The sequence below is a fragment of the Linepithema humile genome, chromosome 5 (genome assembly GCF_040581485.1).
Source record: "Linepithema humile isolate Giens D197 chromosome 5, Lhum_UNIL_v1.0, whole genome shotgun sequence".
Classification (NCBI taxonomy): domain Eukaryota; kingdom Metazoa; phylum Arthropoda; class Insecta; order Hymenoptera; family Formicidae; genus Linepithema; species Linepithema humile.
The window spans coordinates 22,500,721-22,524,675 of NC_090132.1; the positions used below are offsets into that span (position 1 = coordinate 22,500,721).

General features: G+C 41.2%; 2 protein-coding genes across 9 annotated transcripts; both read right to left on the reverse strand.

Moving 5' to 3' along the window:
- Positions 1 to 492: 492 nt before the first annotated feature.
- On the reverse strand, positions 493 to 20,301 carry Dhc64C (dynein heavy chain, cytoplasmic). Of its 8 annotated transcripts, none has more exons than XM_067356179.1 (22): positions 19,918 to 20,301; positions 17,261 to 18,873; positions 17,044 to 17,179; positions 16,600 to 16,973; positions 16,316 to 16,351; positions 15,645 to 15,716; positions 12,214 to 15,564; positions 11,738 to 12,132; positions 11,350 to 11,660; positions 11,156 to 11,244; positions 10,954 to 10,983; positions 9,683 to 10,829; positions 9,104 to 9,599; positions 8,344 to 8,959; positions 7,447 to 8,241; positions 7,158 to 7,359; positions 6,622 to 6,817; positions 5,181 to 5,298; positions 4,733 to 5,104; positions 1,887 to 4,649; positions 1,610 to 1,807; positions 493 to 1,450 (listed from the first exon to the last, which is right to left on the reverse strand). In XM_067356179.1, the coding sequence occupies exons 1-22, from the start codon at positions 20,159 to 20,161 to the stop codon at positions 1,016 to 1,018; spliced, it is 13,989 nt and encodes a 4,662-aa protein (XP_067212280.1). In that variant the 5' UTR covers positions 20,162 to 20,301; the 3' UTR covers positions 493 to 1,015. The 8 variants fall into 8 exon arrangements, with proteins under 8 accessions (XP_067212280.1, XP_067212279.1, XP_012229088.1 ...); XM_067356178.1 differs by lacking the exon at positions 6,622 to 6,817 and adding an exon at positions 5,980 to 6,178 and having other exon boundaries at positions 19,918 to 20,300; XM_012373665.2 differs by lacking the exon at positions 16,316 to 16,351.
- Positions 20,302 to 20,695: 394 nt separating this feature from the next.
- LOC105676134 (uncharacterized) lies at positions 20,696 to 23,861 on the reverse strand. Its single transcript, XM_012373792.2, has 8 exons — positions 23,683 to 23,861; positions 23,220 to 23,324; positions 23,060 to 23,125; positions 22,866 to 22,981; positions 22,414 to 22,686; positions 22,111 to 22,318; positions 21,815 to 22,035; positions 20,696 to 21,733 (listed from the first exon to the last, which is right to left on the reverse strand). The coding sequence occupies exons 1-8, from the start codon at positions 23,725 to 23,727 to the stop codon at positions 20,716 to 20,718; spliced, it is 2,052 nt and encodes a 683-aa protein (XP_012229215.2). The 5' UTR covers positions 23,728 to 23,861; the 3' UTR covers positions 20,696 to 20,715.
- Between the last annotated feature and the right edge of the window lie 94 nt (positions 23,862 to 23,955).

Below are 23,955 nucleotides of genomic sequence, written 5' to 3' on the forward strand. Positions count from 1 at the left end.
TTTATCATTATCATTTCTCCACAACGTCCTAAAATCTTTGTATGTCCATTTGTGTGATAAAAATAACGCGAAGAAGACGTGAGTTATAATGAATTGCGTCGATATACGCGTCATTCAATAAATAAAGAAATTATCTCTTCTTTCTTAAAAATGTTTATACAACGGCTAATGCACTTCACTGGAATTATCTATAGAGATCGAATAAATACAACGATAAGGATATGCAATTGCTTTGATGTTGCGAGTCTTCTCTGTTGCTCTATTGCTTTTGTAAAGCAATAGTAAGGCGTAGTTTTTTCAACTGGAATTATAAGTCGCGTTAGATTATTACATTTTTATTATTAAGTGCTAAGCACAATAGTTTTATATTCATATAAAAAGTACAATTATTTCAATTAATTATAATCTTGCAAATTATGAGAGGTAAAACGGACATATGTATATTAAGGATTACGGAATAGCTATTGAATATGACAAATATAAATGGCAGAGTTAATTTTATTATAGTATGACTTTATTAGATGCCATTAAGATTCTGTTATAAACACTATAATCTCTTGATACTTACATCTGGGCAAACGTAATGTAACTTTGTTACAGAAAGCTATATTTTAAATTCGAACGTATACAAAATTAAATAAACTATATGTATATTACAACCTCCTTCGTGAAAGTGTTAAATTCTTATAAACGAACGATATACATTTAATTATGCTCTATGCGCCGAAAGTATTCTCATTTTTAATTGTATACATTCAGCACAAAATCCTTTGGAAACTTGTGAAAGCAATTCGTGTAAAATATATATATATTTCTTTTAATGTCTTTATACTTCAGACTTCATACTTGTAAGCTATAAAGTCGCATGTTACTTTGCCTTCCTTTTTTCTTTACAAATGCCGTAACATGCGCATCTTATACTGTTTTCATCTGTGATAATTACTCTCTTTTTTGCGTTACAAGCAATACAATTCGCGCTAAACGGTTTCAATAATTAGTTAAATTATTTTAACTATTAATTCAAAGCGGTGGATGTTAAAACAGCAACCCCTCTCTCGTAAAAACTATGCGGTTCTTGACTAGGAGCGATATTCAAATCGACGGTAAATAGCAATTCGGTACGAGTGCTGTTCAAATAAACTGGCAAAGACAATTTGCCCTTTCTGATATCTTCCGTAGACGATCGCACCCATCGCAGCATGGTGACCGGCAGGTCGGTCATAATAGTTGACGTTAAATATAATTGATTATCCTTACATTGCGCGCCTTGCAGCTTAAGACCGGTGACAGCGAAGGAGCAATCGTCTGTAGCGATATTATCACCATCGCCGATAGTTACGTTCAATTGCAGTTCCTCGAGTGACCAGCTATTAGCCTGCGCGATGCACTGCCTGGTCGCGGTGATGTAAGCCTCGGGATTCAACAAGCCTCCGAGCCAAACTGGGAAACTCTGGAAATTACGATCGATTTACATTTTTATGACAAATCACGCGAATATAACAAAAGGTGAATATATATGTCATTTCTGAAAAATGATACAGATTATATGCAGTAGTAAAATATGAAAATATGTAATAGTTTCAAATAATTGAAAACAATTGAAACAAACCTTTATTTCTTTCGCTCCGCCTTGAGAGACTAAACGCGAGACTTCTTGCAGCTGCGAGACTCTATGACTGAAATCGGTGATCCATTGTATGACTGTACAGCCTCTTGGCACCGTGTATCTCCTCCAGCCACCGGGTAGAATACCCTTCACTAATTCGGACAGCATCGTTCTATGGTAATTGGTCTGCTTTTTCTCGCCCTGTCAAAGATACACGGAGTGTAATTACGCGGAACAATATTTTGTATAAAAAAAAGAAAAAAAGGAATAAAACTCATACTTGACAGATTAATACGACATCTTCCAAATCGTGGATAACATCTTGAAGTAATTTTGCACCGCTGTTGACTTCCCTTTCGAAGTATCTGTACAATGGATCTTTGATATTCTCGACTGTTCTCTTCAAAATCGGCAGGTTCTTTGGAAGTAGTTGTAGCCAAGTCGAGGCCGAATTGTGCAGAGTTCTCATCCAAGAAGGCCGACCGTCCGCTTCAGCTTCCCTCGGTGTGTCCAAAGACTCTTCATTCGAATACGCCAGCTCGTCTTCGTCCTCCAACTGTTGCATCTTGAGAAGTTTGGAGACCAAATCGGTTCCCCTCGTGGTTAGCAGCACCTTCTCCGCGTTATTCGGCAGACCCAGCCAAGAAGGCGTCTGCCTATCCGAGAGGGACTCGATCCACTTTAAGAAGTGATCACGTCTAGTACCGTCCGGCATCGTGATGTGTCTCTGATTGCCCTGCGCACCGTCGATGTTGGCGACCAAAGCAAAGTCCGCTTCGAAAGAGCGTGGCGTAAAAAGCTTGCGTAAGAAGGAAGCCAGAAGACGTTGATCGAAGTCGTTGTCGATCTTGCCGCCGTAGATGCACTGTGAGAGAAGGGTCACCAGGGCGTCCCAAGGTACCTTCTCGGGCGGTAGATTCGTCCTGCCCATAGCCGTGGCTTCGATCCATGTGTCCAAAGTGTCGCAGGCGACTCTCAAGTCGCTCTCGTTAAACTCGTAGTGCTTGGCCCAGCCCAGCGGAGCATAGCGCAATCGTTCCTGCACGATTGCGTGGAACCATGCGAGCAGGAAGTAAAGACGGGCCCTTTCGTTCGGCGCTCGCATCATCCTCGAGGCGGGTACGGTGCTGAACGTACGCAACAGGTTTGCTCGTATGCCGGGAGGCGGTTCGTACACAAAGATCCTGCCGGCTCTCAGCAGATTCACCGGTACTTTCGGATTTATCTCCATCGTCAGGAATAATCGGAAACTAGCGTGCGGTTGGAGACTGTGCAACTTCTTTTCCAGCTGCACAAGCCATTGCGGAGCGAGATGTACGTTCTTCAGCAGCACCCATCTGCCGGCCTTTACAGCCATGTTTATAGCCCGGTCAGCCTGATTGAATCCTTCCGCCGATCCGATAGCAATGCTAGCTATTTGTTTGCCCAATTCCGCGGCAAGATCGTCCACTCTGCTCGAAGCATCGAAGCCCGGCACCGAGCACATCAAAGCCGGCACGGTCGCCTTGAGTTGATTCTCTACGACGGATGCGAAGTCAAGCTCAGCCTCCGCGGCCGGCATGAAAGAGTCGCCGAAGGCTGAAGCGACCACCAGGGACGCGGCCGCAATCACGCGATCCGGCCGGAAAGCCTGTATGATCAGCAGTTGGTGCATCGCCGTTCCCGTGGGCGACAGCGGTTTTTCTTCGTCCCAGAGCTTCGGCACACACGTCTCGGGCGTGGGCGATTGCAGCCACGCGCCAAACTCCGCACTTTCCTGAATCTTCTCAGCGAGCTTCTTGAAGGCGGGTAACCTTATACTCAGGCGCATCATCGCCTCCTGCTGTTCCGAGCTCAGATTGGTTATCGGAGGCGCCCGGATGTTCAACACGCCTTCCTTACCGCGCAAGAAGAATGTGAACTCGCTGTCGTACGTGGACTCCGTCGGTATGCCCTTCAGATGAATGCGGCAGAGCAGCAGGGCGAACGTCAGCCTGTCCGTGTGCAGCATGCCTCGCGCAACTCGCTCGTAACAAACGGCGAACAGCTCGCGCGTGATGAGCGTGAGTCGCTGGCTGTAGTCCGACATGCCGGACAGCTTCGGATTTTGCGACAGCACGTACGTAAATATGTCGAGGAACATCTTCAGCGAATACTGATATAAGAAGTGCACCTGGTTGAGGCTGTCCATCGTAAAGTACATGTTCGAGCACGCCTGCGACAGTGGCATGTACTGCTGGGAAACTGTCTCGATCTCCGCTATGACTTTGTCCGTTTCCTCGACCTTCTTACTGATATCGGCGGCCTCCTGTTTCAGGGTCTCGAGAGTGGTGATCACGGAGTCGTCATCGAGGATCTTGCCCTTGGCGTCGTTCAACGCTTGCAGCAGAGATTTCTCAAGTTGCCGCAGCCGCAGATGGAATTCACCCTGCAGTTTGAGCAGGTCGGATCTCTTCTCGTCGATGTCCGGACGCTCGGCCTTCAACACCTGATTCAGGCACTGGCTCTGCAGAGAACTCCTGGTGACGGTAAAGTTAACAAACGTCACGCGGGAGCAGATGTCCGGTGGGAACTCCACCGTCGGGTCTCTCGTCGACAGGAAGATGACGAAGGACGGCGAGAGATCTATGTCCTGATCGCCGAGCGTGATGAGCACGCGTCCGCCTGTTCGTCTCAATTCTCGGTTCAACACGGGATTCAATATAGGATCGTAATTCTCCACATCCTGAACCAACAGGGGATTGCCAAAGCGTAGAGCACTCTCGAGATTTTTCCTGAACGAGTCGTCCAAGAAGCTGGTCTTTGTTATCTTCCGGTCCTTGAACTCGTTCAAAATGAACTCCGTTGCCTGACCAGACGGATCGATGATTAGCGGATATCTGTTGAAGCGTTTCAACATAATCGCGTTCTCGGTGCAAAGATCGTCGGTCGGCAATGCGTTCGCCTGCCATCTCAAACGTTCGTCTGGATTGGACAGATATTCCGTTCTCGCGATGTCAGGTCTGAATTGTAGGTTTGCGTGTTGCAAATGCTGGCACCACGTGGTGAAGAGGTTTTGACGGTACTAAAATAAAATATACATTTCGTTACAAAAATTACGCGATTCTCACTCTTGAACAGAAGATGCTAGAAAACAGTGGCACTTACGTGTTGATCGAAGTAACCAGCGTAAGCCAGAAAAGCGGAGGACAATAGAACGTCACCGATTATTGTGGACATCTGGCTCTTGAATGTCTCGCTTGTCGCTTCCCATCTCTCCCTCTCTATGACCAAGGACTTCAATAAAGCGATCGATCTATCCACTTTAGCCTGCACACTCTCCAGATCTGCTTTGATGGCTTGCGCTTGTGAGATAAGTTGGGCGTATTCCTCCTTGTATGATGCTATACTCTGTTCCAATTGAGCGATCAAGTTCTTCACCTGTTCACCTTTCACTTTGTTCGTTTCCGCTTGCCGCTCCAAAGAATAAAGTTCGTCGCGTAGCGGTTCGACTCGCTTCAACATGTCAGCGTACTCGATCTGAAAATATATTTATTTTAAAATTCACCCTTTAAAAGTTACATGTATCTTTTCAATCTTACGAAATCATCATTACCTGCGCTATGGCCCATTTCACCATAGGACCGCAAGCCAAACTAGCGCGATTTACTTTCTCAAAGTTGTAATCCGGATTGCTTAGATAGCGACTCTTCATTTTGTCTCTCACCTCGTCGCTAAACAAAATATTCATTAATTTTCTTGCCTTTATAATAAAGTTTCACTGAATTTTATCGTCTTTACTGTTTGTCAGAGCAAAACCATTAATTTACTCAGATTTTATTTACAAATATTTATAAGAACATTTTACATTAATACAGCGCTCTGTTGCACACTGTTAATTTGATTTAGAATATTTCGCGATTACGTAGATATGCCATTATTGTCAGTGAATAAAATTTAGACACAATTCAGTGTTAGCGACACATTTATCAATCATTGTTAACATGCAATAAAAGAATGATAGTATTTCGCCGTTAAGACTTGTTAATATATACATCGCTTTCAAAGCAGTTTCAGAAATGCTTGCAAATCAAATGCAAGCAGTTTGCCAAGAATGCAATTATCACGGTAATTTGCAATATTAATTAAATAATGAGAAAAGACTGTACATGATTCATTTATTATAATAAAAACTCTCATCATATCTGAAATTCAACAATTCAAAAAATAAGATCAGCAATCACGGCAAACGCGTAGCGCTTAAAAATCTTCAAATTCGTAAGATAACAGTTTGATCACCACATCAGTATTATAATATTACATCATACGGATGTATTTAAATTTGTGATAGCTGATTTCTCCACTACAGAATAAAATTAAAATAGTAAAGAAAGAAACGATAAATTCATGCTTACGTAATGTCCTCAGTACTGAAATTAGAGACAATCGTATTGATAAAATTGTCCCTCATGATGACCGCGCGGATAGATTTCCAGTCGCTAGCATTTTCACCGAGCAATAAGCAGATAGACTCCAGTGCGACCTTCACAATCGCCGGCGGATTCGCCATGGAGCGAACCTCGACTAAATGCTGTTTCTTTATCGATTTCACCGCTATATAAAACATCAAAGAGCAATATGTAGTACAAAGAAGAAAATGTAGCAAGCATTAGACAAGAGTTACGATAAAGTTACGCGAAAGAAGTCGCATGTTGTAGAAGTCTCCCTCTAGCTGACCTGCAGTGTTAGAGATTCGGAAGAGGCAACATGAATAACATATAATTATATACATATTATATTACGCCTTGCCTTTACATTTGCAAAGAAACATCTAAAACATTCATTTTTGCAAGATTGATAATTTCGTTCCAAAATATCGTTGTACAAACACTCTCCTTGCAAGTGTAATAACGCAGTGACGCAAGTGAGTGTGCTAAAGTGGGAGAAACGTTATGAGAACGAGACACGCATCAAGCTGTTACAAGGTAGCTCGTATTTCGTATTAGAATTGCACGCGAGCGCTCAACATTTAACAGGCCCGTACGTTGTTCCCTTACGTGATGTTCTCAGTGTTGAAATTGACGATAGTGGGAATAAAGCTGTCCTTCATTATAATAGCGCGAATCTGTTTCCAATCTGTGGCGTTTTCCTCGAGCAATAGGCAAATAGATTCTACCGCCAGCTTTACGATGGCAGGGGGATTCGCCATAGATCGGATTTCGACGAGATGCTGCCGCTTAATCGCCTTCACGGCTACGCTCATTGCAAAGCATAAGCCACGTAGACCGCGATTTTGAAGCGAAAAATAATTCAAATCAATATAAACACATGTACAATGCTGCCTTCGTGTGTTGTTCGAGTGCTATCACAGTATTATTGAACACGTAACACATTGATATCATAATTTCAACAAGTATTATTATTTCAAAGATACATAATGAATAGCTATATGGAATATTTTTATGGATACTGTTGTAAACGCAAATAAAATCATTCTTGCAAAGCCTGATAATTATATAATTAGTCTTGAAAATACTCATCCAAAGATTTAAATAATAATGCGACAAGAAATACTGTAAAAGAGCGTACGTACCGGTTTGAGCATCGATAACAGCCGGTTCGACTAGGGCGAGGTCCGCCATAACATCATCCCTTTTTTGGTTAATAGCCACCGTCTGAATAGCCAGCTGCTGCTGGATTTCTTGACTCTGCACCTTCTTCTTCTCCGCTTCTTGCTGATCCTTGACCATTTGTCTTAATTTTGCATTGGCAGCATCGTTTTTAGCTTGCAGTTCCTAAAAAAATAAAAAAGCAGCAGGATATTATAGACGCGTTGAGAGTTCCATGAACGAAAAATTTCTCACAAGTTCAACTTGTCTCACCTGAGATTTGAAAGCTAAACTCTTCTGCATTTCTTCCACCTGCTCCACTGTCTCGGCAATTTTACTCAGACCGACATTCAAATGCAACTGTTGTTCCTCCAGGTCGCTCCTCTTCTCTTGATACAGCTTAACGAAGTGATTGATAAAATCTAGGTAATGGCGTGGCGTGATCGCCATCGTTCTGGCGCCTCTTTTCGCTAGCCGCGTGTTCGCTTTGTGCAGGGTCTGGTGCACGTAAACGCACGCGTTTATAACGGCGTCCCTGTGCGAGGGCTGCGCCGGGATCAAGGAGCACACAGACGGGAAGAAATCCGGACATTTCCACATGGGTCTCTCGAGATCGACGCGATTAGTGAACTCTTTGCCAACTTGGAACAGTGCGTTGTCCGACCAATCGCCGAACCAATTCAGCACGCATCTGTTGAACAACGCTGGCGACGTTGCCGCGCGGTCTTTCAGACCGTCCATACTCGGGTTCATCGTAAACACGACGTGCAGATTCTTCATGACCTGGCCAGTGAACCATTTGTACAGCTCCTCGTTGGAATCCAGCATTAGGCCTTCTCGCTGAGCGCCCTCTTTGCATTGCGTCATGAGCGTCGTGTACTCGTCACCTTCGAATAATCCGGGAACTTCTCCATTGGCGAGCAAGGTATTCATACGTTCGAGGAAGCCGGAATCTAATACGTTCGATTCGTCGAGAATGAAAGCTATTTTTTCATCCTTGCAGCCGGATCGCCTCAACACTTGTCGCAGATCTTCGTCGAAATCTTCACCAGTATACTTGTTGTGCACCTTTTGAAGATATTAAATGATTAAAGAAACATTTAAACACATTTAAAGAAATATTGAATGTTCGATATTCATATATATATATATAGATATATATAGAAATACCTTGATTTGGAAAATCGATAAACCATTCATCCATGCAACGAATCTCGACAGAGTTGTCTTTCCAGCGCCAGAGACACCGATGAGTAACAAGTGTCCCTGAGGCTGTCGGAAAATTCTGTCAATCCGTAGAACATGCTCGAGAACCTCGTCGAAGAGTACCAACGGCACGTCCAATTCTTCCTCGTAAAACACTTTCAACCTCGCCCGAACATAATCTCTCAACTCTTCTCTATTTACTGGCACATAGTCCTTCGACAGCCAATTGCTGTACAAGATCGGTCTGGCTAATGCTTTCTCTCGGTCGACTGACATGAAGTGCTTCAGAGCTACGATGTCTATGTTCTTGTTCGTCCAAGCTCTCTCGTTTTCCTCGACTAATCTGTCTTGGAATAGACGAAGGGCCTCGTGAGCCCACAAACGCACCAAGCCTTCCACCGAGAGATTGTCCAGCGGTCTGATGGCTTCGCAAATGCCGCGCACCCAACGCGTCATTTCTCGCGGGGAGTACACGTAGTGCGGCTGCATGTCCTGAGTGAATCTCTCCTGGGAAGCCAAGTAGAATTCCACCATTGCATTTGTCAGGGACTCTGCATAACCTCTTAGATTTGGTGTTAGCCTGTAAATTGGAAAAAAATTGTTTCTACATTAACCAATGCAGTACGACAATATATGGTTTTGTAAAAGAATTAAAAAGAAAAGGTTAGGTGATCAATAAAGTTCGTGCGTGTTTTTGTCAAATTAATTATCAGCAAATATTTACCTGAGCATGGCACGTGTAAATGTGCCGTAAATCTGTTTCAGGGAGGTTTCCCCAGGATAATCAACGTAAATGACGGGCACATGTCGTAGGAATCTGTGACTGAGAGGTTTCCTGCCGGGATCTGTAGGTGGATTACAGGCGCCCACAAACTGAATTCTTTCCAAGGTGACCCACGCCTGATCGCTGGTTCTATAAAAGCCTTTGTGTTCGACTAATTGCCTCAAGAAGGAGATAACGCGTTGTGTTCCGTAATTATCCATGTCGGGTAAATTGATTTCGTCGCAGAACAGAACCAGCCACTTGCCCAGCTGTACCGGAGAAAGTACAACGCCGTTAGGTGTCTTGCGATATTCGCAGTAGTGATCAAACGTTTTGAGTAACAATTCGGGCGTCGTGGCGGAAGAGAAGTTAAGTCCGACAACTTCCATATCGGGTAAGGCTCGCAAAGCGGAGAATAGCGTCATGGTTTTACCAGAACCGGGTGGTCCACAGAGTACTGCAAGTAAACACAATTATATTTTTGAATATAACTGAATGTAGATTCGTATTGATTTATTGCAAATAATATTAATCACTTACCCAGCGGCTTGTGTTCAGCCAACCAAGTGTACAGTAAACTCTCGTGCCTCACAGTATCCAACGTTGGTACAACGATATCAGGACTAGCCACTTTATGAGTCTCCACTTCAATTTGAGGAACTTTGTTGCTCCAAGGCAACCATTCGCCGTGTATATTCACTTCAAAATCTATGATCGGTATGTTATTTTGCGACGGCAAAGGTATAGTTGTGATAGATCTGACAAAATCGCCCAAATCGGATCTAACTTTTAATTTAGCATCGCCCGCGAAGCTCCACAGGAGTGCGTAAACCAAGCACTTGGGCATGTAACGCTCCAGCTGCTCGCTCGGTAGAGGAAAATCAGTATGAGTGTGATTGTACTGCAGTACATTACGAACGGCTTGGTTCAGCATGGAAAACAGAGAACTGAGAGCTCGCAGGCGCGTAAAGTCCATTATGTGTTCTTGCTTCATGGCGTACTCCAAGCATCTCACGACCAAGCCGTCCGGCGCGAAGTAACTTTGCATGATGCTGCCGACTTCTCTCTGCACCGATAACGCAGGCGATATAGTGTCTTCCTTGTCCGTGGCTTTCTTGCCAAGATTATCCTCCTCGCCGTCCTCCAGTGGAATATTTCGCAAGCGTAGCATATAGTTCTCGAATATCATCTCCGTCGACAGCACATCCTCCGAGAACCAAACCATGCCACAACGCGACACGGTGGCCAGAGTGGCGTACTTCAAATCTTGTACTTCGAACATAACTCTTACGTTCGGCGGTAAGCTCAAGCGTTCGCCGTTGGGCAAAGTGAGAAGCTTATTATCGTCCAGTACAGAGTTCAAGTTTTCCACCCATTCTGGATCGACATCTCCGTCGAATATGATCCATTGCCGCTTGTTAATTTCTCCTCTGACGTTATCGATTATCTTTCTCAGTATATGCGTGAACAAACCATCGGTCCATTCACGTGTATTTGGATCTAGCACGCCGTACAATGTTTCTTTGCTAATAGCCTTGGGATCGATTACGTGGGCGACGCCTTCTATACCTTCAAATCGCTCCAATGCTTTAAGCAGCACTTTCCACGCCATACTTTTACCGGATCCGCTCGGACCGACCATCATTAATCCATGGTTCAAGTTACAAATTTGGTATAATTGCAGCACCTAAATAAACAACATAATAAGTAGAAAATTATGAGAAATAAAGAAAATGAATGATGATGTTAAAACAGTCATGCAAGAAAGCGTATGAGAGGTGCAATTGATTACAGATAGACTTAGATCTTACCTTTTCCACCCACGTCTCACCGACAGAATCCTTAGCATGCATAAACAATATGAAAATTAAGTCTTTAAGCGTTGTTGTATAAAAATGTGTGAATATGAGTATCTTAATGAAGTAGTGTACGAATTAGTGCTTAAACAATTAGTGCATTAATGTCAAATATTATTTGTCGTTTGGAATAATTTCTGTTGAAAGAATATACTACCTTCTCTTGCCAGGCGCCTCCTTGTTCATCTCCTTCGCCACATACTAGATATTCCTCGGCGCATACTTTCCTAATTTGGTCTTTCAATCCTAAAATATAATACATATGTATATATGAAATGTATATATGCGTACATATATATACACGTTTCTATAAACATTTATGACGCTCTTATGATTAGAATAATAATTTACCCTTCATTTCGGCGCGTGTGTAATTCACATTAGGGAATACGTCGCTTAGCAAACTAAACAACAACGGAATATCTTCGGCAACTAATTTGGGGACCATCGTCTCGCATACAGATTGAATAAGTATCTCCTGCTCGGGCAGATTTTCAGCGATCGAGGCTTCGTCAATATTAGTTTCGCCACGGCTGTGCATGCCCTCTTTGATCTTTTGTATACGATCGCGTTTCACGTTTCCGGCAGAGATCAGCACAGACTTGAGTGCACGTAATCCGAAATCGTAGTGAGATTGATTAGACAGTTGTTCGTCACAGAGCCTAGAAAAAGAAATTAAAATTTAGCAACGTAAGCTACATATTTATTACACGAAACACGAACACATCTGAATACATACTTGAAGAACGGAACGATTTTACACGCCAGTTTTTCCGCAGATCGGAAACCTTGACTGAAAAGCATCACTTCGGCGATCAACTGACGATCAGGCGTGGTCATAGCCAGTGATCTGAAAAGCTTCTTCAGATTGTCAGGTAGATTGGAACGTCCGGCATATCCGGGATTCATCGTGATGAATATAGCCATATCCGTGGAGACCTTGACTTGTTTTCCAACCAATTCGACGCAGAGCATACCTTCCTTCTTGCCTTCCATCTGACTCTTGAGCGCTTCTTGAATCGTTTGCACTTGTTGGGAAACAGCGGACAACATGCGCTCTTCCAAGCGATTGAATTCGTCGAAGCAACCCCATGCACCGACTTGACAGAGACCGACGAATATGCGACCCATAGCCTGCAGATAAACAATGATAATATGAGATGTATTCTTTATCATATTGACATTGTCAAATCAATTTTTTTTATTTTTACTTACCTGGAAATCAAATGTCTCGTCGCAATTGAATACCAATACGAATCGTCCCAGCTGGTGACCCAGCGCTTTCACAGATTCAGTCTTTCCTGTGCCGGCCGGTCCAAACGGCGAACCACCGAGTCGAGCCTCTAACGCTTGCGTCATCGTCAGGTAGCATCTGTCGGTCAACGGCGTCTGCACCAATCTATCCTGCACTCCCAAATATTCAAATCCATAGGAGAACTTGGCGTTTGCCATGTGTATCGTGAGTTGCTGCAGCACTTCCGTTTGCCTCGGGTCAAAGTAGAATCTCATTTCACACAGCCATTCAAAAGCCTTTGGATTCGAAACTTTGTTGGAAATTAATCGTCTCGTTACGGTGCGTTTGTGTACGAATTCGTTAATCAAGTGCTCCAGTTTCTTCCTCCTCAACGGCGGCTGTTCTTGAAGAACGGAATCAGCCAGCACGTTCAGCGTGCTCTCCACTTGCACCAGAACTCTTTCCAGTGGATTTTTGCTCGGATCTGTTTGCGCCTCGTGAAGAGCCGCTTCTACGTCCTCCGACCACAAGATCTGCGCGGCCAGAACTATTATTTGAGCCTGATAATTGTCGCACCACGACATAAATGCCTGTGCATTTATGTTGCCATCCTTGAACTGCTTAATATCCTGCACCGCTTTCGCAAGACTAGAGGCAAGCGTCACGCGCATTTCTTTCTCGACGAGCGACAACCATTCGTTGATTTTAGGATGGTCAGACGTGGACACGGGATTCTGAAATATAATTTCTTCGCCCTCGCGCGAAGCGATACCGGTGATGATCGTGTTATCCTCGTTCAACAGGATAGCGGCTATACCGGCGAACATCTTCTTGAAGTGCTTCTGCAGTCTCGCGACGTTTTTGCTGTTACCGATGATCTCCAGTAAATCTTCATCACCGACAAAGTAAAATCTTGGAAAGGATGTTCGTTCTCTCTCCAGATACTCGCCCAGCGCTTTTTGAATTTTGCCGAGAAGATCGGCGAGACGTTCGAGCGCTCTTTGAACGCCAGGAATGTTGAGCACGTCCGTGACCATGGGAGACTTGGATACTTTCTTCATCAAGCCCAGAAACTCGGAACTGATACTTTGGAAACGTGACGTTTCCACCGGCAGTAACGTCTTGATATCCGCGCTACCGGAAAAGATGCCTTCGAGGTAGACCCATCGTCGCTGGACGTCTATCCACACATCGAAGAGGGCGTTGATTCTGTTCAACTTTTCCTCCCAGGTCAGAGCTTCCTCTTCGAACACTTTGTAATACGGCGACAATTTCATAGCAGCCACCGAATTGATGTGCTCTTTTACCTTGTTAAACAAATCATCCCAACCGCGTATCAGTCTGCATTTATTTTGGTAATTTATCAAATCCAGCTCGTACGTTTGCCAGGATTCGCGTACTTGCTTCAAGAATTCCTCGAGAGCCATTTCTCCTTGGGCGACGAGGATGATATCCTTGACTATGGCTTCATTCTTTTGAAGATTCACGTCCCAGACTTGGCCGAGGGTGAGTTCGCTTAGCACCCAGTTCACTCTCAGCTGCTTCGTCAATTGTTTCCAGTGCCTTTCTTTCAGCGCGTCAGATTTCAGTTCGACAATTAACATATTTACTTTCGTGTAACTTTGCAGCATTTTCTTCACGTATTCGTATGACGAGTACTGCCTTAATCTCGCTGGCAGCTCCTTCAGTTGCGCCATCATCGTGTCCAGTTGCTGGCGCAGCTTACGCGGCTGTACGGAAAGCCAAGGTTTCTCGCGCGTTTCGTCGATCTGCGCCCATATTCTCGACAATTCCGACCAGACTCCTCTCAAGTCTTGCAGCTCTTCAAACACCACCTGCATTCTGTCCTCGCTGGTCGATATTCCGCCCGGCTCTTGTAGTTCCAACGCCTCTTTAGCCTTGGCGACGTTGTCTCTTTCTTCTTTCAGTCTAGCGAATTTACTCTCAAATAATTGCAACTGCTGCAAGGCGTCGTCTGGTCGCAGATGACCTTCCACAGGCTTGCCTCTTTCCCAGTCGCTGAGGAAGTCGGTAGTCCTCGTTTCAACCGCTTTATCTTCGGCGACGATCTTCATTTGCAGGGACGCGACCTGAGTCTGAATGCTGGTGTCTTTACGCTTGATAATTTCATTAAACGCACCCCATTCTCCTTCTATATTGTCCACGTGCAGCCAAGAAGACGGGAATTGGAATCTCTGTCGCTCGAGTATCCTCTGGCCCTCGCGATATATGTCCACTTGTTTCTCCCAGGCTTTCATCTTACGTTTCAGAGATTGCACGTATGTTATAAAACCGACCGCGTCGGACGTACTAGCCGCTTCGATGGACTGCTGCTCCAGATCGCTCCTAGATTTTGATACTTGAGAGTGGAAGCTGGCCATTTCGTTGCCAAGAAGCGTGCCGAACTTGCCCAAAGTTTCTTTATGCCACGAATCGTATTTTAACGATACTTTACTCTGCACCTTTGCAAAGTCTATAATAACAGGTCCGAATTCGCGTCTGGTGTCAGAGGTATCGAACGTGGTCCTCGTCTTCTTGATATCATTCAGACACTTCATCCACAAGTTAATATTTTCGCCTAATTTACCGTAAAGATTGCCCGGCTGCAGATCCCAAAGAGCCTGATAACGCAGCCACTGATCGACGTAATCGGCAACGTCTTTCATTTTGAATTCCACCGCTTCGTACGCTGCCTCCAGCGGTTGCTTTCCGGCGGGTAATTTTGTAAGTAAGTTTCTGTACGTGCCCGACTCGGGCTTATCCAGCCCGACTTGATATCTCGAGCTTTGGAGACGAATCTGCGACGTAACAATTGCTTGCCACGCGAATAATTGTTGCATTATCTGGAATCGTGCATCCTCGATGCTCGGATACAGATACATGGTCTGATTGGTAATCCGAACTTCGTGGATCTGATTCTGAATCTTAGGATCGCCGCCGGGTTTATGCGTCGGCTGCGTGGGAGCATCGGTGTCCATACTCAGGTCCACCTCTTTTTTATGCCCGGTCAAGGCATCGGTCCACGCTTTTATTCCAGCCTCCAATCTGGCAGCCAAGTTCTTCTCCACTTCTTCGTCGAGTCTCGCCACCCAAATGTGTAAGTTGGAATAATTCTTCAAAGACAGCTCGTCTACTGATTTCTGGATCTTAGACAAAATGTCAGCGAACGTGTTTGCGGAATAAGGACACGTCTCGAGAGAACGGACATCAACGTCCAGCTGTTCTTCCACGACCAAAAGATCTTCCACCCTTTCTTGGAAAGAAACGACGGCGTCGGACAGACGTTGCACGTATTGATCGAGCTTATAGCTTTCCCAAACTAATGCGATACCCTGGACACACAAAGATAATCAACATAAGCGTAAAAATTTAGAAATTGTAGTGTAAACACATGAGTATAACATTAACTCACCTCAGAGATCAACGTTAGAACATCTTTCCGCATACCAGCTACCAAGGGTATAATACTGGCTTTGTCCTCAATCTAAAGAGAGATTTAATGTTAAATTATTTCTTTAAATTTGCAATGCACAAATTAATTTGAGTTTTACATTACAGCTTTACAACATAAATTACAAGTTATCATTCAACCGAACTCAAGATCATATGCATACTTAAAAATTCAATATATAGATAATATAGAGAATCATATGTTGTTGACACGTTTATATCAGACAGATGAAACAATCTTATATTATATCACCTCCAAGCAATCTTCCGGACATGCGGATAGCCTTCTTCGTTGAAATAAAATTCATAATTTCAATTCCGTTATACAAAACGATTCAATTTAGAATGTCCGTTTATATTTTCTAAATATCCTTAAGATATTTTTATCAAATTTGATATATAAACAATTTTCGCGATTTGTGGACCTCCCGCACATCCGTACAAGTCTACATGAATTTAAAAATAATTAATACAACATTCGTTAAATATATATATATGTATATATAAATCAGTAAAAATAAACTTGTAATATCTTGCATTACAAATTTTTCTACGATAGCTAAGCAGGCAGACAATAATGCATTTGCATATAAGGCAAGATGCATAATTCCTGGAAGCATCAAGTATGACTACCTTTAATGCGGGACAATGGGGACTCCGATTGGTAAGCTAAAAATATTCGAGATCCAAGGAATTAGAGATATCAATTATTCTAATACCTTTACACCTGGCACTATTACCTTAGCGTAATCTATCATTTTGCTCAGACTTTTAAAGCTTTTAAATTGCCTATATTATCGTAACATTGATAATTCGCAAAAGGCGGAAACATCCACGAAATAAAAAGTCGACCATTTATTAAGAAATTATTTAACTTCTGAATGTTGGCGACTAAGTAATTATCGTAATTATCTTACCTTCTCCAACGTTCTCTCGTAAGTTCTGATGCTCTCGATTAGGCTGATGGCGAAAGGATATAGTTGGTTCGCCTGATGAGCCTTATTGACAATCGGCAGAGGCACTCGAAATCCGAGGTTCCTCAAGTTTCTCACTTCCTTCGACAGCGTAATAATCTCAGGAAGGAAATTCACTTTCAGCTTCAGCACGTTACCGCGTCCTGTTCTCGAACGTACGCTCTCGATCGTGAAGATACGTCCAGTCACACCAAGATTTCGCGCCTGCACCTTACGCGCCCAGTCGTCGAAAATCTCTTGCGTTGACAGTTTCATACGAAAGCTATCTCCGTCGGCTTTTAGTTTCTGACCTTCGATGTGGCTCTCCCATCCTTTACCTAATAATACATGCAATGTTATATATAAATCAAGAGAACAGTTTTTCATCAAAAAATTAGAACACATTACCTAGAACATCCTCGACGCGTTTCAAATACATCGTCAACTGGTAATCAATTTGTTTGACCCAAATTATTGATCCCGCGACAGGTGGCAAATCCCTCACCATACTCATCCTACAGCATTTACTTTGCGCATATTGAACCTGTAAACAATTTTTTTCAGTTACCAACATTCTTCACTGATTTTTCTCAAATTTAACAGTCGTTAAAAAAATCTTTATTACCTTGAATTTTTCATGCAACGCTTCGATATCATCCTTGACTCTTTGTATCAGTTGCGTCTGATATTCTCTAATGGCACCCCGAATGTGCGGCCTTACGAAGAGCGCGTTGAATCTCGAAAAAATTCTAAACATCTCGTTCGCATTCTTAGCGGTGCCCAATTGATCTCGAAGATGCGCCGTGATTCTCGCCTCTACGCGCTCTATGCGCTCCTCATATCTGTGCACAGCGGCGTCCCAGGACTCCTGCCCTTCTTTGGTGATATCCAGACAATCCACCTCCTTCACATTCTCGTACGCCAAATTAACTTCGCTGATAGCATTGGCGTCCGCCGCGTCCAGCGCGAACTCCACCTTGACGTTGTCGTTATCAGCATTTTCCAACGTCGAGGTGTTACTGCTCTGGCGTACGGTGGGTCTGAGCACGCGAACTATCACTGTTCTCAGTTGTTCGTGCTGTCGTCGGAAGCGACGCATGTGCTCCATTCTCGATTGCAGCTTCTTGTGCGCCGGTAGGACTCGCCATACCATCTTCATGTGCTCGTCGCGCTTCTTCTTCACAACGTCTCTCAGCAATCCCGTGAGCTTGTCGTACTCGTCGTCCCAAGTGGTGAATACTTCAAAGCACTGCGCCATGACTTTCTCGAAATCGTCGAATGGAATATGCATCAGTCGTCGTGTACCCAACACCTTCAGCAATTGCTGCCCCAAATCTCTCGAGATAGCTTCCACCAATCTCAGCACTCTCTGAATGGGATACTTCGTGCTTCGGATCTTTCTCAAGTGCATAAAGATCTGCTGTACGCTGCTGCGTATTCTCTCCAATTCGGTGGCCGACAACAGATCGTTGATCGGGAAGTCTTTCATTAACGGATTGTAGTCGTTCACGGTGGCCAGCGCTTGTTTCAAACCGGTGTCGGTGTCGAAGCTCACAGTGGCGTGGAAACGTTTGCCATGCTTGAGTATGTCGAGCGTCAGGGAGATCTCGATGCTCTCCCGCTTCTCCTGAATGCGATGTAACGCTCTCTCGAGATTCAGCCAAAACGAGATCTCCTGAAGCGCCGTACCCGATTCCGGATCGCGATTCAATTTCGTCACCTTTTGGATCTCTTTTATCCACCTGTTGACACCGTTCTGCAACTGATTCAAGAATGTCGAATCTTCCACCTTGTCGCCAAAGTCAGCAACCTTTGGCTTGCGGCCTTCCTCTTCGCATTGTTTAATAACTTGCGCCACAATCGGATGTACGGGCAGCGAGATTTCAGGGATATCAATATTCTGCTGCAAGTGCAATAATCCCATTTCGAGCTCTGCAATTTTCTTCTCTACCAACGGTACCATTTTGTCACCGTCCCTGTGAGCGCGACCTGTTTCTTTCACATAACTTTTGAAATAAGGTGCCATAGTTTTACTTATCGCATGTAACGTTTCATATGGCGGTCCATCGGAGAAAGTGATCAAACGCACTTGAGAGTGAATCGATTTGTCAGCCTCCACGACAATTCCACGTTTTGTTAAAACTAAGGAGGCCATTTTTGGATTTGAAAAGTGTATCTCGTTCGATATATAGTAAGTTGCATTCTCCTTGTCTTCATCCCCTTCGCCGCTATCTTCTTCTGCAAAGAGAAAAATCATATAGAATTTTATCCATTCGTTAAGTTTTCCAATACATAAATTGCAACAATATTAGATGTTAAAAAAGAAAAGGAAAAAAATACAAAAAAAAAAGTTATATAATATAGACATACTTGAATGATAGCGATAATATTCTTGCAAAATTTTAAGTATATTTAAGAAAAAAAATTAAGTACAAGAAAAGATATTAACTGGCCAACGGAAGAATGAGAACTCGGTTCGCCGATCATATTCGCGTTTTCGCTAAATAAATCGTTTAGCACGTCTCTCGAATTGAGGAGCGTTTATTGTTTGTCAATTGTGTTGACCTGTCAGCTGATGTTTAAAAAACGTTAATACTTCGCTCGATCTAACTGTCTTACCTTAATATTTCGCGATTGTAATATTTCGTTTCTACATAATATTTCATTTCTACATATAATGACAGACATTTTTGTGTTGATAATTATTATCTTATTAATATTAAATAATTTAAATTACCCCAAAAAAAATAAATGCCTAAGTAAAATAAAACGTTGTATTATTCAATTATGCAGATATAAATAGACAAGGGATATTTATCGGTCGAAATCGATAACTGATTTATATATAAAACTCCAATAGGTCGCAACGCAGCAGCGTCCTCAGATTTGTTATCAAACTCCGCTATCATTGTCGCGCGAGCACCGGTGTGTTCGCGAGTGCACATTTGTGCAGCGCGAAACAAATTCAAAAAATCAAATGAAAATCAGCGAACGAGGAGCGAGCGTATCGCCTACGTCAGCCGATATTAATGCGTACGATGCGTATATCGATTCCGCCGACGTGTGAGTCATATTCGGCAAGAGCAAAGTCACGTATGGCGTGCGTTCACACAATTGATTTTCAGGACGCGTTTTTTTCTCATACAACGAAATGTACCGTTGCTTCGTTACGATATAACGCATCCGACAATAATGGTGGCTCGCGCATCGCCGGTTATCAGAGGTAGACGGTCCCCCGGGGGACACGACGATGGTCAACGATAACGCGTCGATTGCGCTTACCTTTGGTCGAGCTCCTCTGTATGTAGAGCGAACTGACTTGCGAGTCGCCGAGGAACTTGCGGACACAATCCTGATTGTAGCGGTCCTCGAGCGCAAAGTTGAACGCGGGCGGCACCGCATCTTCGTCCGGTAGCAACACGGTGACGGCCTTGCGCAGATAGTTGGCGAACGTCGGGAACTCGACAATCGCGACGTTCTGCGACTCCGGGGACGGTTCCCCGGAGCCGTCCAAGGAATCGCCCATGCCGGGTCGATGTACGTGCCACTGGACCTCTACTGTAGTTGATTTCGAGCGTGCGTTCGCGGGAGTGTACGAGAGTTCGACCGACCCCCGCTCTAGAATGAACTGTCAGGCAACTACGAGCCACGAACACGAACTACGCAGTGGCAACAGAGAGCGGCAAGTCCAAGGCGGGATCAATCAATGTTAAGATCGTACTCTCATGTATTATTATTGTAAATATGACATAAATTTGTTTCCAAATTAATTCAAAAGTAAAACTAAAATCAATTTTTTTTTAATATTTTTTAAATAATTTTTAAAATAATATATTTAGTTCAAACTAGTTTTAAATTGAGATCTAAAAATTAAATGTGAAACAGTCGAAAATCTTTATACGCATAATTAAATATTTGAAATTTTAAATACAAAATCAATATAGATGAAAACATAATTTATATTAATTACTTCCGAAACAATATTATGCAAGACGCTATATTAGATAAGTTTTAAGATAGCTATTAGAAAGAGAAATATAGAAAACAATCCAGTCGCAAATATCAATCAAACTCTTTGCTTTATTGTTGAGAATTTTCATTATATTCATCATTATCACTTACATTGTCTGCGATCTCTTCTTCAGAATTTTCACCACTTCCTATAAATGTTTCTTCCTGCAGAAAAGCAGGTGGTAATTTGATATCAAATTGCTTAACTTGAGTTTCAAGAAGAATCTGTGGCAAAGATATAAGAGAATCTCTATCATTGTTCTCACAGGCTGTATTGGATGATATATTAAAAATCTTTTTGTGTTTCAGTGTTTTTATAAAATCATTTTGTTCATCTGACGCCTCAATCTTTTCTCGAACAATTGAATTAGCATTCTCAACTTTACAATTGGAAGAAATCAGTTTTTTGTAACTTGTATTAGGCTCTTCGTTATTCGACAGTGTTGACCATATATAATAAGGAGGCATTGGCGGTGGAGCAGGTATGAAACGGCAATTTTTATTTACCTCATCTTCAGTATTCAATATAAGATCCTTGGATACATTTTTATATATACGTTGTAGTGCCTTAGACTCTCGTTCAGACATAGTTTTATGTTTATCAATTAAAGCTTCTTTCAATTCACTCATAAAATTTTTTACCAAAAGTTTATCCAGCTTCTGTTGCTTTAATGAGTATTCATCTGTTTCTTCCTGTGAAGGACAAAATTCTTCCTTAATGTATTCTTCGAATACTTCATCAAGAATCTCGGGATCTGAATCAATTATTACAGGCAAATCGGTATTCTGATTTATTGTAGTACTATCGGTTACGGGTTGATTGCCTCTTAGATTATTAAATCTTGATCTTGCGAGTAGTAAAACAACAAACTCTGCCAAATTCTTAGCTGTATCAACTTCTTTAAATGCTTTATTCAACTTCTGCAACAGACTCTCAGCTGTTTCATTATCAATATGTGTGTCTTGAATGATGCAGTTATCAATATCTTTAAATGTTGAAAATATTTGATTATAAGCTAATTGTAGTTTATATGACGCCAAATCTAATTGAACAGTTGGATCATGCCATTTAGCTCTGTCCCTTGTCCTAAAACAAATCTCATGCAATATGTGTTGTTTTTTTTATAATTAGAGTATAAAAAAAAGTAAGCATTATATTTCAACTTACGTATATCGAATTGGTTTTGCTTCACAAGTACGATAGGCATTTAAAATTTCTACCAATTTAACTTTATATAGATCTAAATTTTTAGTTAAAATATGAATTATATAAGCTAATTTTATTTCAGGAATCTTTTGACAAGAATGTGTCCAAGTATTACTGTTATATGCAATAGCTAATAAATAGAGCATTTCTGATTGAACTAGAAGATAGATGTGATAAAATTTCTATAAAAAAACATTAAAAATTATATAAATTAATCACATACGTTTAATAATTTTTTTATTTTATTATTTATTCACCTTTAATACTTGATAATTGACTTCACCAGATATTTTAAATAAATCATCCTCAAATTCTGTAAATGATTCTTCATTAAGTATATTTGGTGGTAGCAACTTTGCAATTGATAAGGAATAATGATAATATTGAGATGAAATATTTTCCATAAATTCTGTTAACGTCTCTGCTAGAAGTTGTAGATACCTTAACTTTTCTCCTAAAAAATGTCTAATAAAAAAAGAAAAAAATAATAAGTTTGCTTTACACTTTGTGTGGAATACTGATATATTTTAAAAAATTTTTATTTAAATTTGTATACTTACGAAAATTGTTGAAGACATGTTTCAGAGTTCAATTTTATCGTATAATTAAGTTGTAAAATTTTCAGACCTTCTTTACACATTATTAAAAGTTCATTTTGTGTTAATATAAGATTTTGTAAATTTCTATTTGCACAAAAACGCAAATATTTTATAGAACTGACACAGCCAATTACAGATGAGGCAAATAATGTTGATAATATCTTATTTTTAGATATTGAAAAATACGTTGAAGAGATTACAGCTCCAGCCACAATTATTTCTTGCAATGTTATTCTGAAACAAAATAGAACATTTCAATTTAATTATAGAACATCAATTTTAATCATTTATATATAAAATATTTGATAAGTTATTTTGTCACACAAACTACATATGAATAAAAATAATCATATTACATAAATATAAATACAAAAATGTTTTATAAAAATAACAGTAATCTTTATAATAATTACTTTTTAGAATTGTTATTGCCCTTGGCTAGAAAACTGTTAATTATAGAAAAATGGTCATTCAACAAAGCCTCTGCATTCAAAATAACATTCAATTGCTTTTCAGAAATACTTCTTTCCTGTAAAAAGTAAATTATAAGATACATTATACTCGATGTAAATTGTACAATTATATGTTCTTTAAAAAAAATTTGTACCTGTGTTATCCAAGAATAAAAAGAAAAGATTTTCATACAAATCTTTTTTATAGCGCTTTTAATATCCTAGAAAAAATAAGTCACATATTTAGTGGTAGATGTAAAGTATATTTCATCAAATGTATGTAGCAATGTGTTGTAAATAATATATAAATCTTACTATATTTAAATAATGCTTTTCTTCAATATATGTTCTCTTGGGTATAGAAACACTTTCAAAGTCTGCATAACCTAAGTTTGATAAATGTACATGAAGGGCACTACCCTGCAATGTAAAAATATCAAATTTCTTGAAAAATACTATTGCTTATAGTTTTAAATTAATTGTATAAGTATCTTCTATTGTTATTCTTACTGTTCTCAATGTTTGAAAATTGATACATGTTTTTAGTGGAAGATTGTAAACTTAAAAATTAAAGGAACCATGTTATCAAACGATATTATCAAAATAAAATATAAGATGCACATTGTGCAATTTTTTTCAGTATTTTTAATTTTAATCTCATATAGAAAAGAGACAGATTTATATGTAAAAATGTAAACATAACCTTTTCTTTGTTTTTGGTGGCAATTTGGTGCTTTAAACTTAATATAAATGTACATATAAAATCAATTTTACATACTTGGATCACGACATCTTCGTCTTCCTCATTGACACTCGTTTCCATTATTCTTATTTAATATAATACACATAAAAGTATGTAAAAATGTTATCACACAAGTCTACATTGATAGCACATCTGACTTCTTTCACATTCTCTACAATAAAGAGCCATTAATTTTAATAGAATTATTTTTAAAGGGTCCAATAATGCGTATATATAATAGAGGAATATTTGTAATAACATATTTTTATATAATTAATCATATATCACTAGCTAAATTTTTGAAAACGG